The 15094-nt window shown below is 45.5% G+C and overlaps 3 protein-coding genes across 7 annotated transcripts in view; 1 reads left to right on the top strand and 2 right to left on the bottom strand.

Annotated features, from left to right (window-relative positions):
* Positions 1-6029, top strand: part of BACH2 (BTB domain and CNC homolog 2) — a 356846-nt gene extending 350817 nt beyond the window's left edge. Inside the window, 1 exon segment of the mRNA XM_055330439.1 lies at positions 3-6029. Coding sequence (XP_055186414.1) covers positions 3-173 — 171 coding nt within the window. The 3' untranslated portion in view covers positions 174-6029.
* A 1480-nt stretch (positions 6030-7509) lies between these two features.
* On the bottom strand, positions 7510-14518 carry GJA10 (gap junction protein alpha 10). 4 transcript variants are annotated; one of them, XR_008665077.1, is made up of 3 exons: positions 13082-14518; positions 9636-9809; positions 8624-9180 (listed from the first exon to the last, which is right to left on the bottom strand). XR_008665077.1 is itself a non-coding variant. In XM_055330097.1 (2 exons), exons 1-2 carry the CDS (start codon positions 14516-14518, stop codon positions 7533-7535), a joined length of 1467 nt encoding a protein of 488 aa, XP_055186072.1. In that variant the 3' UTR covers positions 7510-7532. The 4 variants fall into 4 exon arrangements, 2 of the variants coding, with proteins under 2 accessions (XP_055186072.1, XP_055186070.1); XR_008665078.1 differs by having other exon boundaries at positions 9643-9809; XM_055330097.1 differs by lacking the exons at positions 8624-9180; positions 9636-9809 and adding an exon at positions 7510-7562.
* The window catches only part of CASP8AP2 (caspase 8 associated protein 2), a 52009-nt gene continuing 51188 nt past the window's right edge, over positions 14274-15094 (bottom strand). Inside the window, exon 12 of one of the 2 annotated variants that reach the window (XR_008665076.1) lies at positions 14274-14291. The gene's annotated coding sequence lies outside the window, so the exon portion shown is untranslated. Of the gene's footprint in view, positions 14292-14419; positions 14535-15094 lie in introns of those variants that run through there. The other variant, XR_008665075.1, reaches the window with a different exon arrangement.

Here is a 15094-nt window from a genome sequence, read left to right as displayed (position 1 = left end):
CCTCCTCCTCCTCGGAGAATTGCACGAGGAGGCCGGAGGGCAGCGACCCGGGGGGCTTCCCGGAGAGGGGGCCTCCGCTGGAATCCAGGAGCCAGACGGTGACCGTGGACTTCTGCCAGGAAATGACTGACAAGTGTACAACTGACGAGCAGCCCAGGAAGGAGTACACCTAGGGACGCGGCCCACTTGGCGGCCCCGCCGCCCCCCAGGTGCTCCCCGGGCAGCCCGCCGTGCTGCTCTTCTGCCGTCTGGAAGAACCTAGAAGGAATCGGTGCACACTACAGCGTTCTTAGCAGCAATACTGTCTCTGAGTATTCCCTCCTCTCTCCGCGCCGAGCGGTACAGTTACCTTCCCAATGGTGCTAGCCCTTGCCCGGCAAGGGGCGGCGGCGGTGGTGGCACTGCCTGTCTGTGGGTGAATTTCAGTCTCAACAGGGATAGACTATAACACCTCCAGGACCCAACCACGGATTTTTTTTCTCAGTGGCCCATGTCACAAACCCTATCTCAGGAATTTCTTCTGAATGTTCAATTTTTTTCATTGAAGACAGCTTCTATACACATCAAAGTTTTATAGCTAGACTGTACATATTATATATAATATATATATATAAAATATATATATATCCATATGCAAAAGTCCTGCATGCCTCAATTCTCTCATCCTGAAACTGGAAACTTCATTTCTCATTTACCAACAGGTTCCAACATTCCTCTTCTTTTGTCTCCGATGCTAGAACTAGTTTGGTAACCGTTAACATGGTCATTTTTCTTGCTTCGCAGTTCAATTTCAATTTGTACTTATTTATGGATCAGAATTCAGTGTTGGAAGCTTTTTTTTTTTTTGGAGGTTTTATTTCAGACCCTTTTTTGTTGTCGTTTGGTTTGCTTTGGGCACCATCAGCTGGTGTCATCTGAGTGTCATGGGTTTGTTTTTCTTTTTTTCTTTCTTTTTTTTTTCTTGCAGATACTGTACAGTCATGGTCAACTTTGCCACTTGCACTGAGTTTTGGGTCAAACCTATTTTCTTAAATGAAGTTGTTACTTCAGTATAACTCAAGTATACTGTATATTCTTTGCTTTTAGTTTAAAAAGTAAGACATTTTAGCTAATTAAAAAGCACTCAGGTGATAATTATGTAGGAAAAATAATCTTGCCAAATAATGAATTCATCCTAGGATGTGTAGACAATAATCTGCTTGAATATTTTTATATTTCACCTCCTCCCCACCTTTCCCGGAAGCAAAGTTTAAATGCGGAGAGTTCAGAGTTGATGCTGGACGTTCAGACTCCTAAGTGGGGAGAGAGTGTGGACGTCCGCTCGAAAGTGCATCCAAACAGCAGGAACCCATGATTTTGTTCCAGAACTCAGCAGGCATTGGCTCCTAAAAATCAAGTTATTACTATTTTCTCACCCAGGGGGCGAGTCCCATTCATTTCAGCCGGTCCTCAGGCCTCTGCCTGCCCTTGGAAGTGCAGTGGGGGAGGAACTTTTTGGAAGGATTTGGCCGGTGGATCGGCCACCCCGCCCCTCCCCTGCCCAGGCCGGGCTCCCAGGATGTCTCACCTGAGTGAGTTTGCATCACAGCACCTGGAGTTGCCTGTAAGTGGCGTCCTGGGCTGATGCAGCTCGCCCAGAGGAGGGGAGAGCAGAGCGGGAGGGGGGGGGCACACGTGAGCCTGGGGTCTGTCCCTGACGCAGGCAGAAGTATTTCTTTCTCCTTCCCCCTCTCCAGATGCTTTGAGTTGAATTCTGAGGTTTTTCTGCTCATCTCTTGTCCGAAGGCAGATTTCATTCTGAGGCTTTGGACGCGATATGGCCAAGGAGCCCTCCCTGCCCCCCTCCCCGCCACACACACACCTACCCTCACCTGATGATAATTTTCTTCTCTTGCTGCAAAACTGGTTGGCTTGCAACCCACGGAGAGCAGCTTCCCTTGGCTTTGGGGGCGTGCTGGCCCCTGGCCACGTTTACAGGAAGATGTGCCCAGACCCTGCCGCCAGCCTAAGAGGAGGAATCGGCTCCCTCCCTCCGGTGGGCCCTCCAGCCGGGCTGCGGGAAGAGTCCCGAAAGGTTTGATGTGGGGATGGGGTGGTGGGCAGTGGGGAGTAGATGGTTGACTTTGTTTCTTTATTTGTGCCATTGTTTGGACAATATTAAAGCTGCATGTAAAAGGGGAAATTAGTATATGATGTAGGCGAAAAGTGAAATCATAGTAACATATGTTTTAGTATTATTAACTTTTTTCTGTACAAATATTAGCGCTAAATGTTTAAATATGAATGCCAGAAATTTGTTGGTTCATGCGGTAGGATAAAAAAAAAAAAAGACTTTTCTTTTAAAATAGTTCCGCTTTTAAAACCTGCCTCTGGGTTTCTGTTTCTCCTCATGTGTGCGTGTCTGCGTGTGCTAGTCTGAGACGGACTTTGCCGCAGCTCGGAGTTGGAGCTGCCCTTCTTATGAGGGTTGTTGGAATTTCTCGGCCTAGTGGAACCGTGCTGTGCTTCACCGTGGGGTTTGCCTTTGTAGAAAACTGGTGACAGCTGGGATTGAAATTCAGTGTGAATCCTGTGATAGGCCACAGGTATGTGTTACGGTGGAGGAGTCAGCCAGCAGTAGTTTGTGTTTTAACTCTCTTGTTGCCTCTGTTAAGTGACCTCCTCTTCTTTTGAAAAAAAAAAAAAAAAAAGAATGTTCTCTGCTAGTATCATAACCAGGTCCAAACCAACTTGTTGGCGTGATTCACCCTGGTGACAACTCATGTGCAACTGGTAGTCTTGACCACATTCCGTCCGTCTCCCTGTCTCCCTGTCGTTCGGTCTGCACACACCTGCGCGGCCGGCCGTGGCCAGGTGGGGAAGGCTCTCCCTAGGTCCCTCCACCCTGACCCAGTCCACATTCTCCCTCCATCTACCCCCACCTCGCTTTTCCTCCTCTTCCTCAACCAAACCCCTGCTATGGGGAACTGGTTAAAAACACTGCTTGAAAAAACTCTTTCCATTTCTTAGAGATTTTTAACAACTTGGGATTTTGTTCACTATGTACCATAAACAGTGACTGGCTCTGTGCAATTGTCTCCGTGACCTGTCCTGTCTTTTACTACCCTGAACCATGTGTTCGTCAAAATTGTTTCTGGATGGATTCACAGGGAGGACTAGCTGGGGGCCAGAATCCAAATTGCCTCGAGTGGAGTCTTAAAAACCAGCCTATCTCCTTAACCTGGGATCCCTTAGGAGGCCCGTGTCTTTTATGAAAAAGAAAAGTAAGTTAAGAGCAAGAAATAGTGTTTGCACAGTGCGGTGACATTTAGTTGTGCTCTTATGGGTCCTTCCTTATAAAAAATAAAGGACCCTCCAGCCATGGACTGTTGAGGAAGATCCCTGCCATGGCCAAGTTGAGTCTCCGAAGAGGTGGGCATGAGCTGCTGGGGTGGGGACCACGGAGGTGGCCCTGTGGCTAGTTAGCATCTGCCTGAATCTAGTCCTCCCCTTGGATCTGCCTTTGTTCTACTTGTGTGTCCAGACAACCTCACTTCATTCAGGTTGGTCAGGCTTTGGGCAGGTGAGTGTTGCTGTATGTGTGTGTTTCTCTGCGTTATCTGGGGGTGCCTTGAATAAAATCAAACTTCATTACATACTGATTCTGGAACAAAACAGTTGCAAAAACAAAACAAAAGAGCTGGCGAAGTTACTAGGCCATCCTGCTATTTCTATTCCGGGTTCCCTAACAATGACTCAGGCGTCAGAGGTGATGCTGCAGTATAAAACATTATTTTGTATAAGTAATTTATTAACTGTCTTTCTAAAAGTATGCTGCTTTTAAGATGCACTATGACTTTGGATTTAATCCTTGTATTGCTTTCCCAAGGAAGTAAAAAAAAAAAAAAAAAAAGGCTAGTGATTAGAATGCCAACTGCCACTTCTCCTTAAAAAGGAGGCCAGGGACCAGCTCTAGGACTTGCACGAGAGAACTGCCAGAAATCAGGTGGGCACAACGTGAAGTTCGAAGCTATGATCGGGAGGTCTAGGGGCGCCTGGCTGGCTCAGTCGATAAAGCAAGCGACTCTTGATCTTGGGGTTAAGTTCCAGCCCCACATTGGGTGTAGAGATGACTTTTTAAAAATCTTTAAAAAAAAAAAAAAAGGCCTAAACCTACAATTACTCTTTTAATACTTAATGATGCCATTAAGGAAGAAGAAACAAACAAAGGCGTATAAACTATAAGCCTTTTAAGAAATCCCAGAGCCCTGTCCCTCTGGGCTGCTCTGCATCCTGTGGAGTAGCACAGCGCCTCTCAAAGTGGGTAAAGTCTGCAAGGTTACTTGGCTACAAAAGACCTACCCGGCTGGGTCTCTACATTATACCCCATTTAAACTAGCAGCTGCCTAACAAATGACTTCACACTGCTCCCCTTCTGCTTCTAGTTTTGGAGGAGTCGCAGACCTGAAAGGGAGCAAGAATCAAGTCTTGTCTTCAAATCACTGTAAATAGACTGAGGGGCAGAATTTTTTTGTTGTTGTTTAAAAATAAAGCTGTTCACTCTATCCTAGGTTAATATTCCTTCCCCAAATTGAGGATCTTGTTGTAGGCACAGTTAATGGCGAGTCAGGCCACGGTGCAGTACCCTGTGTGGAGCTGGTATTCGTGCGGGAGGTCCGTGTGCATGGAGGCCATCTGGATGTTCTCAGTACCGCCCGAGCCGGCTCCTGACCCGAGCGTCAAAGACTGATGCTGTAGACTAGACGACATCTGTACGCAGATAGTGTGTGCAGATCGTATTTGTACATAGAAAGGACCTATGGTGGCAGATTGAGGATAAATTATTCGGCTGACGGTGCAAAAACATTTCTTGCAAAGAAAAGGACGTGTATAGTATTTTCCTACACTCCACCCGGGGAGATAATATTTATATCAAATGAGTATCAGTGCATTTTAATGGTAATAGGAAAATGATGCTGCCATTCTGTGAAGACTACCCCTTGGGTGCAGAGGCCCACTTTGTAGCTTTGATTTAATGTTGTGACGTGGTGCATGCATCTCACTACCAAGCAATGGATAAACAACTCTGACTTTCACTTCATTCCAGTTTCTTGACCTCAGATAAAACAGTGGCCCTCCTTAGAAGCAGAAGGGCACCAAGACCATTCAGTCAGTGCCAAGTGTTCCTGGGGGGGCTGACCAGACACGTATATGAGGAAGGAGGGAAGGGATTTGGGACAAAGAGGGTTTTTCCTACCGATGATGCTAAGTCTCCTACCCAAATATGCCTGCGGGCAGAGGGGTGACCTCCCCTGGGTCCTAGCAATGCCGCTGGTGTGTGTGAAGGCCGGGATGCCCATTCACGCTCGGACGTGAAAGACCTGCCACCTCTGGTGAGTGCACCTGGGAGCTCCGGGTGCTGGTTAGACACGGTGAGCCGCTCAAGGCAAGCACCACCTCTGCTTGTGAGGCCAGAAGGGCCTGGGAGGATTTGTTCCAGAACCAGTCTGATGCAAGCGCACCTCTAATATATGCCTTACAAACTCCAGAGGCCATATTCAAAACAGGGTCTTCTCAGTGTATGCAAGGGGCTGCAGCCCCTCTCTTCTTCCTCCCCAGGTCGAACCATACGGACAGTTTCACACATATCTACCTGTATAACCCTCTGTACCTCTCATAACTGCTCAACGACTGTAACAGGTTACATCAGGTGTTTTTCTACATACTTTTTACACAGATTCTATGCGATTAATGTAACTTAATTCGATGCATCGTTTTATTGTACTAGTTCTTAGGCTTGTCTTTTTTTTTTCTAAGTGATTGTGGTTTTTTGTTGTGGTTTTTATTGTAAAAATGAAATGGCTGTTGATGCTTATTCTCTGTAACTAAGAATTTTTACCATTTTGGGGGAAAAAAAGCATTGCTATGAACTAATGAATTGAAACTTCATTTACTCATTGTAAATACACTATTGTGCAAAAAAGAATTTTCACTCAATTGAATTGCTAGTGTTAACTGAATTTTGTCTAGACACCATTTCTGTTGATGAAATAAAGACATATCATTATGCATTGTAAGTTGGTTTTCCCTGCCTCTGCTCCCTGTGTTACGGATCACGGGACTGGAGGCCGTAGGAAATCTCTTCTCCCAGAGAGGCCATGGGTATTCCTCTAGCATGGACCCTTAACTGCTGCCTGATTAATCTGATGAGAGACCTAAAAAATGGGATAATGCTAATGTAACTCCTCAGCTCTGAATTAAAAAAAAAAATCCCCAATGCCTGGTAAAGCAGATAAAAGGCATTAAACGCAATTTCCTGGCTTCCATGTGCCATAGCCACACAAAACATCAGCTGGTGAAGGGCAGCTGGTGAAGGGTATTGTTTCTTACAAGGACATGTGGATCTACAGTTACCGCAAAATAACAGGTCTAATTGAAAACCGAAAGCTAGGAGTGCCCAGATGGCTCAGTCAGGGAAGCATGTGACTCTGATCTCAGGGTGGTGAGTTTGAGCCCCACATTGGGGGCAGATTTAACTGACTGACTAAATGAATAAATAAAACAGAAAGCTAACTAAAAGTAACCAGAGAGAAAGGGGCACTAAACCAACAACACCAAGATACGAGGATCAGCAGGGCAGGGAGTTTAGAATTGTGGTTAAGGGAGTTTACAATTGTGGTTAGGGGAATTTAGAATTGTGGTTAAGGGAGTAACATTAAACTAGGAAACTGTATTTGATCATTTGAGTCCTGGAGTTCAATGTAAAAGGAAAGCAAGATACCGAATGGCCGGTAGGCTAGATGACCATGAGGAGAGCTGGACGTGGGTGGTCAATAATAAATTCTCATGCTGTCTGAAGAGCACAGTGCTGCTGAGATCTGAGCTTCAGGAAGTGCCTGGCCTCACCCCATCCACCAGATGGGGAAACTAATTTCCACACCCTGGGCACTCTACTGAGTCAAGGAGGGCTTCCAGGGAGCATATAATGGGGTTAGCAACTGTTAGCAAAACCACACCATCATAACGTTTTAGGCATGAGAGGTCAAGTATAGTCCTTTGCCTAAAGACACAAAGCTATTCAATCCCTTCTGGGGAAAGCAGGTGGGTCTTAGTTCCAAAAAATTTTATTAAGAAAACCTGGTGATTTAAGGGCGCCTGGGTGGTGCAGTTGGTTAGACATCAGACTCTTGATTTCAGCTCAAGTCATGATCTCATGGGTCACGGGATCAAGTCCCCATGTTGGGCTCCGCACTTAGCTTCCAAGTCTGCTTGGGTTTTTCTCTCTCCCTCTCTCTCTGCTCCCCCCTCCACCATGCGCATGCGCTTTCTCTCTCTCTGAAATCTTTTTTTAAAAAGGGGGGGGAGAAAGAGAAGGAAAAAAGAAAGGAAAGAAGGAAGGAAAAGAAAGGATAGAAGGAAAGAACAGAAGGAAGGAAGGAAGGAGGGAGGGAGGGAAGGAAGGAAGGAAGGAAGGAAGGAAGGAAGGAAGGAAGGAAGGGGAGGAAGGGAGGGAGGGAGGCCAGAAAGCCAACCTGGTCATTTGGAACTGATGGTCATTTGCTCTTCGGCCTTGACATTTGCACCTGTGGTGGGAATGACCATGATAGTTTGAAATAGAATAAAGCCATTGTGTTCTGCAGAACAGGAGCATTCAAACACCGCCCACCCCAGATGGTCAGCAGCCACTTTCCTTTGAGCACCTTTGGAGGGATTCATATCTACTTTCAGGGTACAATGAGGATTCTCAGATTAGCGACTGCTATACCAGTTCCCTCCAACAGTTTGGGGATCTGTTTAGAAATAACTGGGCTTTAGGCAGCCCCGGTGGCACAGCGGTTTGGCACCGCCTGCAGCCTGGGGTGTGATCCTGGAGACCCGGGATTGAGTCCCACATCGGGCTCCCTGCATAGAGCCTGCTTCTCCCTATGCCTGTGTCTCTTCCTCTCTCTCTCTCTCTGTCTATGAATAAATAAATAAAATCTTAAAAAAAAAAACTAGGCTTTCGAACTGTTCTAGAATTTTTCACTCTTCTCCAACCCATCACCCCCACCCCTCAATTATAATGCACGAGCTAGACTGTAGTTGATGTTTAACATCAGCTGGCAATAGTGCCCAGAGTGGAATGGGTTTCTAATTCTCCCCCTTGAGCACTGTCGCTTTCCAGAGAGATGGAAAAAGCTATTCATCCCACATCCCATTACTCAAGTGCCTTTCCTTTCACTTTGATTCAAGAACCATGATACCTTCTATCCTCACACCTCTGGCTCCTTCAGATCCCCACATACACCTGCCACTGGCCTGCTCAGTCAACCAGAAAGAGGCATTACTGGTTCTTCATGGCTAGCTTTTCCTCTTCCCCCTTGAAGACAGGTGCATCCCTGAGGCAGTGAGCCTCATCCTAAAGCAAAAGATGGAATCCATCAGAGACACACCAGCATTTACTAGAAGCATCACCTTTTACACTCCTTTAACGTTTATTTATAACTTCTATTTGTTTATGACCCTGTAAAGGCTTCTGGGGGTAAAGGAAATTTAAAGGAAAAAAAAAAACCCGCTGCCATACAGGTTTCTGAAAGAGTCTCTCATAATAAACCTATTGACAGCACACAACAGAACACCAGTGAATAAGGAAGAGCCTAGAGACTTGAAAGTGAAAGGTAATATATTGTCTTTGGCATCTATGCATAAACATACATTCATTCATCCAATGCTGTGCTGCATGCTGGGCATCCAAGATTTAAAATGCACAGGCCTTATCCTTATAGCTTCCACAGGCTAGCTGGACAGACAGATGTGCAAATAAATCATGGCCCAGGGGCTGCTGATTGTTATGGACAAGAGGCAGCACGGCTTCACAGCTTCCTGGAAGGGGTCTGCACCTTGGAGCAGCTGGGACTGGGTTTGAATTCAGCTGCACAGCAGACACTTCAGCTGTGCGATCCTTAGCTGTGGGGCAAGTTACTTCGTCTCTTTGAGCCTTCGCTGATCTATAAAACGGGATGAACAATAACTTTACACAGCTGTACAAGATAGAATGAGTCCTCATCAAGCACATGGAATATGGTGGGCCCCTTAAGGGCACGCACACACTTGGACTTGGCCCCAACATCGTTTTCATCCACATGGTCTTCACCGGCTCTTCTAGCAACTCACTGTGGAACAGATCATGCCTCTTCATATCTCCACACCTCATTTCCACCTCTGCAAAGTATGGGGACAGAGAGGACTCAGTAGCCATTCGGGCTAGAAGCACAGAGCAGCCCCATCCAATGCTGGGCTCCCTTCCGCAGCATCCCAGGCAGTTACCCAGTGTATCAGGGTCCTCCAGAGAGAGCCAATAGGAGATCGATCGATCGATCCATCTATTCAATGGTTCCAGCTGCTGCTGTGCCACTGCAGAGCAGGAGTGCTCTCTGCAGTGAACAGGGCAACAAGTCCCACCAGGCTGCTCGGTGGGGCAAGGATAGCCATTTCTTAATCCTTCTCCCCTCAGAGTGGCAGGAGCTCTTCCCCGAGATTTTTTTCTCCTGGTTTGCACTTCCTCCCTGTCTCATCCTGCCTGAGAGCAGACCTGCCCCCCAGTGGTGAGGCCAGGGGCAACCAGACATTGATCCCAGCCCCATCAGGGAAAGGTCTCCTGTGGGCCCTGTACACACCCATCACCTGGTGGGTGTCCCTGTGGAGAGAATGGTTCCTGCAGTTCTTCTTGCAATTTGAGCTAACAAAAGTGCAACTTTTCTCCTGCAGATGCCGGCTGCTCCTGGGTCCATTTTTCTAGCCCCACGCATGGATTATTTTTTCATAATAGATGAAAGTTCTAGAAGCATGTTCTGAAAGAAATAGGAAACAAGACAAACAAAGCAAAATAGATCCAAAGGGCTTGTAAAAGTCAGTCCTGCCCACCCAACTGGGACTCTGTGTATGTCACAAATACCAGGGATCCAATCAAAACCTGCTGAAGACAATTCTTCAGATTCTTTAGATTCCCTAAAAGATCCAAATCCCATTTGCCATCTTCTTATCCTTTTTTCTTTTTTAAGATTTTATTTATTTATTCATGAGAGAAAGAGGCAGAGACACAGACAGAGGGAGAAGCAGGCTCCATACAGGGAGCCCGATGTGGGACTCGATCCCAGATCTCCAGAATCATGCCCTGGGCCGAAGGTAGATGCTAAACTGCTGAGCCACCCATGGATCCCGCCATCTTATCCTTCTCCCATTGTTTTTTATTGTTTTTTGTCCAAAATCCAGGTCTGAAACTGTAAGCCAACCTTTTCCAAAGCTCCATTTTTGCTCAACAACTCAGCCGGCCCTCTTCCCCAGGCTCATCTGGCCAAAATGAAAGTCTGCTTTCCATGCCCAGCCAAGTCTGACCTCAAAGAACTAACCCTGATAGGAACTTATCTAGCAATCAATGAGTTTGGACTTGAAGAAATAGTGGGATTTGAGTGACAGCAAGGGAAATGTCTCAGAGCATAAAATCATGGCTCCTCTAGGTGGCTTTTATGGTCTTCTAGAATAGTATGCATTTCTCTTGCAGAACTGTTCCAAGGGAGACATCATAAGTGGCAAAGCAACTGTGGTCCTAACCAGAAGTCATTTCTCTCTGAAACATCAACTGCCAAAATCAGAATGCATCTGACCGAGTCCTAAAAGTTCTACAATCCAGGGCCTAATACAGTGTAAAAAAGCAGGTTATAGTCAATATATTCACAGTGATGATTACAATCCTTCTTGCTGCACTGATTTCTAATTAAAGGTCCCTCTGTTGGCAAGAAGCATGATGTGTCATCCACAGAGCCCTAGGGTTGATAGTTGGGGCCTCAATCCCCAAGTCATCTTACCATTTGGGGAGTGAAGTAGCCCGTCGACCCTGTAAGAGACTTAGTGGGAAAGTGACCATAAGTAGGAAAGCTCTGTGTCCAAAGACATTATTTGTAATTCCTAGAAACATAAAAAACAGGGAAGAAAGAGAAGAAAAAAGATAGGGGGTCTGTCATCTTCATCATCTTTTCTCCAGGCTTAAAAAAAATGGCTGGCCTCACCTAAAAGATAATCTGAAAGATTTTTAAATATCTGCCTCAACTAAACACTTTGGACTCTCCCTCAATTCTCTGCCGATACAAAGATTCCTCGCACGTGGAAGGAGGTATAAGAAAGGGAAAATGATTAAAATTGTCTTGCTGACTTCACAAATGTAGGTAAGAAGTAGTAACCACTGGCAAGTTTACTGTAAATAGTGGTTCTCAACCCTGGCTGCACATTGCAATCACCATGGGAGCTTAAAAAATACTAACCTAGGGGTGCCTGGGTGGCTCAGTCAGTTTCAGCTCAGGTTAGGATCTCAGGATCTCAGGGTTGTGGGATTGAGCCTGCATCAAGCTCCTTGCTCTCAGCAGGGAGCCAGCTGGAGATTTTCTCTCCCTACTCCCTCTGCTCCTCTCACCCCTGTTGTGTACAGTGTGTGTGGGTGTGTCTAATAAATAAATAAATCTTAAAAAAAAATAAAAAAAAGAAATACTAATCCTAGGGGCACCTGAATGGCTCAGTCAGTAGAGCATGTGACTCCTGATTTGGGATGATGAGTTCGAGCCCCACATTGTGGGTAGAATTTATTTAAATATTCTGATCCTGCAGTCCACCCCCAGAGATTTTGGTTTAATTCTAATTGGATGGGTTCTAGGCAAAAAGATTTTTTAAAGCACCCAGATGACTCTAACTCAGCCAGGGTTGAGAACCCTGCTATAGGTTGGTATGGGTTCCAAGTAGCCACACACTGATCCTAAACATAGTCTCTGGGTAGATGACTGGTCACTGACAAAAAATGAGTTTCAGTTTGAAAGAAGTATTATGGGAAAAATCTAGATAGGATGATTCCTCCTCAATATATGGTTTTAGTGCATAACAAAGTATCTCTAAACTCACAGGAGATATGAAACTAAGGGAGAGATTCAATCATCACAGATATAATCATTAACAGGAGAAAGTATGTGTGTAGAGCTTAACCAAGTGAGCTCAACTAGGAAGTTCCCCCACTAAACTTGGGGGAGTTTCCTTTTAATAGAAAAAGCTGTTAAGAACAGTGGATAAAGCAAGTGTCATTCTTTTTTCCAGAGTTGAGAAGAGTCCATAGTAAATATCCATTATGTCTTAACAATGGCCAGGAAATGTTTATTACACATTGGCTTTTCAGAAAACAGAATTAAAATCGATACAATATTGATTTTAGTCTTTGTGAACTATATAGCCAAATATTTGTATATGTCTTTTAAATGCCAGAGCTATTAAAAACAATGGAGCACACCCTCCTTCCTTAATGAGACATGGGCAACTCAAGGTTACAAATGATCTCTCTTCTGATCCATTTTCCACACTATGACAGAAAAGAGCTTTCTAAAATGTAGTTCTGATCCCATTTCTTCTCCACTGCACACTCTCAGTGGGTTCTCCATTGTCTTCCCACAAGACCTCCATGGCCCTTCTCCAGCCTTCCCTGTCCATAGCCTTCCTACGTGCTAGTGCTCCAACCACACATAGCTCCCCAGACAGCACTACTGTGTCACATCTCTCAGCCTTTGTCTGTGCTGCTCTCTGTACTGGGATGGCCTTCTTTCATGTGTCCCAGCCCTCTTAGGTCTGGAGAAACTCATCACATCTTTTAAGACTCAATTCAAAAGTATGAAGCTTTTCCCAACCCATCCATAAAGAATTGACCACCCCCTCCTTTGCCCTCCCACCCCTTCTAACATGGCACCTTACATTTGATCACATTTGTATGCTCACCTGTCTAACTTTCCCATCTAGACTCTGAGTCCTTTGATGGCATAGACAGCATTTTATCCATTTATAAACCCAGCACTTACAAGACTGAACGATATAAAGTAAGTTTTCAGTAAGCTTATACCATTAATTGAATTTAACTGAATGTATTGAATGACTGGATTTAACTGCCCATAAATTAACCTCCCTCACCTCCTCTATCTCTCTCTTAACACACACATATACACACAAGGAAGCTGGAAAAGGAAGGCTAAGAAGTAGCCAGAGTGGAAAACCTCTTGCAATAGTTCTATGTTCAGTCCAGCTGTCTGTCTTTACTTACCATTGATGTTCTGTACCCAGTGGCTGAAGGCAGAAGTGAGGGGCTATTTTCCCGGTGCAGAAGGTCCAAGCAAGAGCTGTTCCGAGAATTGGAGCTTCCTGAGTCACTGTGCAACTGTCCCTTTTCAGACAGCAATCTGGACAGAAAGCTGGCCTTGCGACTGCCCGGGTAAGATCTGTCTGTCCAGGCCCCACTCTTTCTCACACTGCCATCGCTGTCTCTACAGAAACTGTGCAAATCTGTGAGAGGCTCTCTTGAGGATCGTCGACCCTGGGACTGCTCCCAGGTTCCTACTGCATGGGATCGGTAGTGTTTAGAAGCCATCTCTGTACCTACCCAGGACTGGGACTTTGCATTTTCTAGGCCAGAGGAGCGGTCTGGTTGCTGTCCCGGGTGCTGAATTTGAGTAACGCCATCCCAGGGACATGGGCTGTGCACATGGAGCTGTCCTCTGTACTGATCCTTCCTGGCCCACTCTTTTTTAACATAGCAAGGGTCTACTTCAACTGGCATGGGCTGTGAGCTTTGCCACGTGGTTTTAGACTTTGGCACACTGACTCGAATGACTTGCTGTTGATTGTTGGCTTGAAGTAGAGAGATTCTTTTAGACAAGGGAGAGCAAATCATACACTCCTGGGCCACTGAATATTTTTTCAAATGGAATGGGGTTCCACTTTCCTCTTCAACGCCTTCATTGCTGGATTTCTCATAAAGTGCCCTCATGATTTTCCTGATTCCCAGATGAAATATTTCCAGTACATTCAGGAACAAAGAGATGGCTGCAATGCTGTGCATAAAGAGCATGAAAATTGTCTTCTCTGTGGGCCTGGATACAAAGCAATCCACTGCATTAGGGCAAGGCGGTTGAGTGCATTTGTAAAGGGGGTGCATTTGAAACCCATAAAGAATAAATTGGCCTATCATGAACCCTACTTCCATCACAGATCTTGTCAAGATATGTAATACATAAGTACGCAGCAGACATCCTTTCAAGGGGACTTTGTGGATTCTCTTCTCCTCCTCTAACCTTTTCAGTTCTGTATCTATCCTTTGTTGCTCCTCCAATTCAAGTTCTGGATTCTCCATCTGGACTCGGAGGTGTGACTTTTTCCTCTGTCTCTCCTTCTCAAAAGCCCTAAGTCTATAAAGTGCATGGCCCATATACACCAGAGAAGGAGAAGACACAAAAATGATCTGTAAAACCCAGAACCTGATCAAAGAGATAGGGAAAGCATCATCGTAACAGATATTGTTGCAACCTGGCTGCTGAGTGTTGCAGGCAAATGCTGACTGTTCATCATCCCAGACATCTTCAGCAGCCACACCAAGTACCAGCATTCGGAAAATGAAGAGAATGGTCAGCCAGATTTTCCCCACTATAGTTGAGTGGGAATGAACTTCCTCTAGGATGCCACCCAATAAATTCCAATCCCCCATGGTAAGAGGCTAATGTCTGAAACATACAGAAAACGCTGAAGTTATTAGCACTCATGGATATAATGTTCAACAACACAGGCTCATCAATAAAGCAGTTTCTTTTTTCATGTCAGCAAAACTATGAGGGATTTTCCAGCCCTAATATTTAAGGTCCATGCTTGATTGAAATAGGATACTTTCAAGGAATATGTTTTTGGCAAACAAAAAACTAAAGACTGATCCAGTTTCCTGCCTATCCTCTCCTCTCCCACACAAAGTTGACTATCATCCCATCATCCCACCATATGCAATGGCCCTCGTATTTGTACAATGCATTCATCACAAATTTTGATCCTTTTTCTACCTATATCAGATGTCCCATTGACCAGACATCCTACATTAACTTTTTTTACATTTTTATTTATTTACTTAACAGAGAGGAAGAGACAAAATCAGGGGGAGAGTCAGGTAGAGGGAGAGCGAAAAGCAGGCTCCCCACTGAGCAGGGGCCCAAAGTGGGGCTCAATCCCAGAACCCTGGGATCATGACCTGAGCTGAAGGCAGACACTTAACCAACTGAGCCACCCAGGCTCCCCT

Source organism: Nyctereutes procyonoides, unplaced genomic scaffold, assembly GCF_905146905.1.
Source record: "Nyctereutes procyonoides isolate TBG_1078 unplaced genomic scaffold, NYPRO_anot_genome, whole genome shotgun sequence".
NCBI classification, from domain to species: Eukaryota; Metazoa; Chordata; class Mammalia; order Carnivora; family Canidae; genus Nyctereutes; species Nyctereutes procyonoides.
Note: the sequence above shows the minus strand (reverse complement) of the source record. Positions and strands in the feature narration are given on the sequence as shown.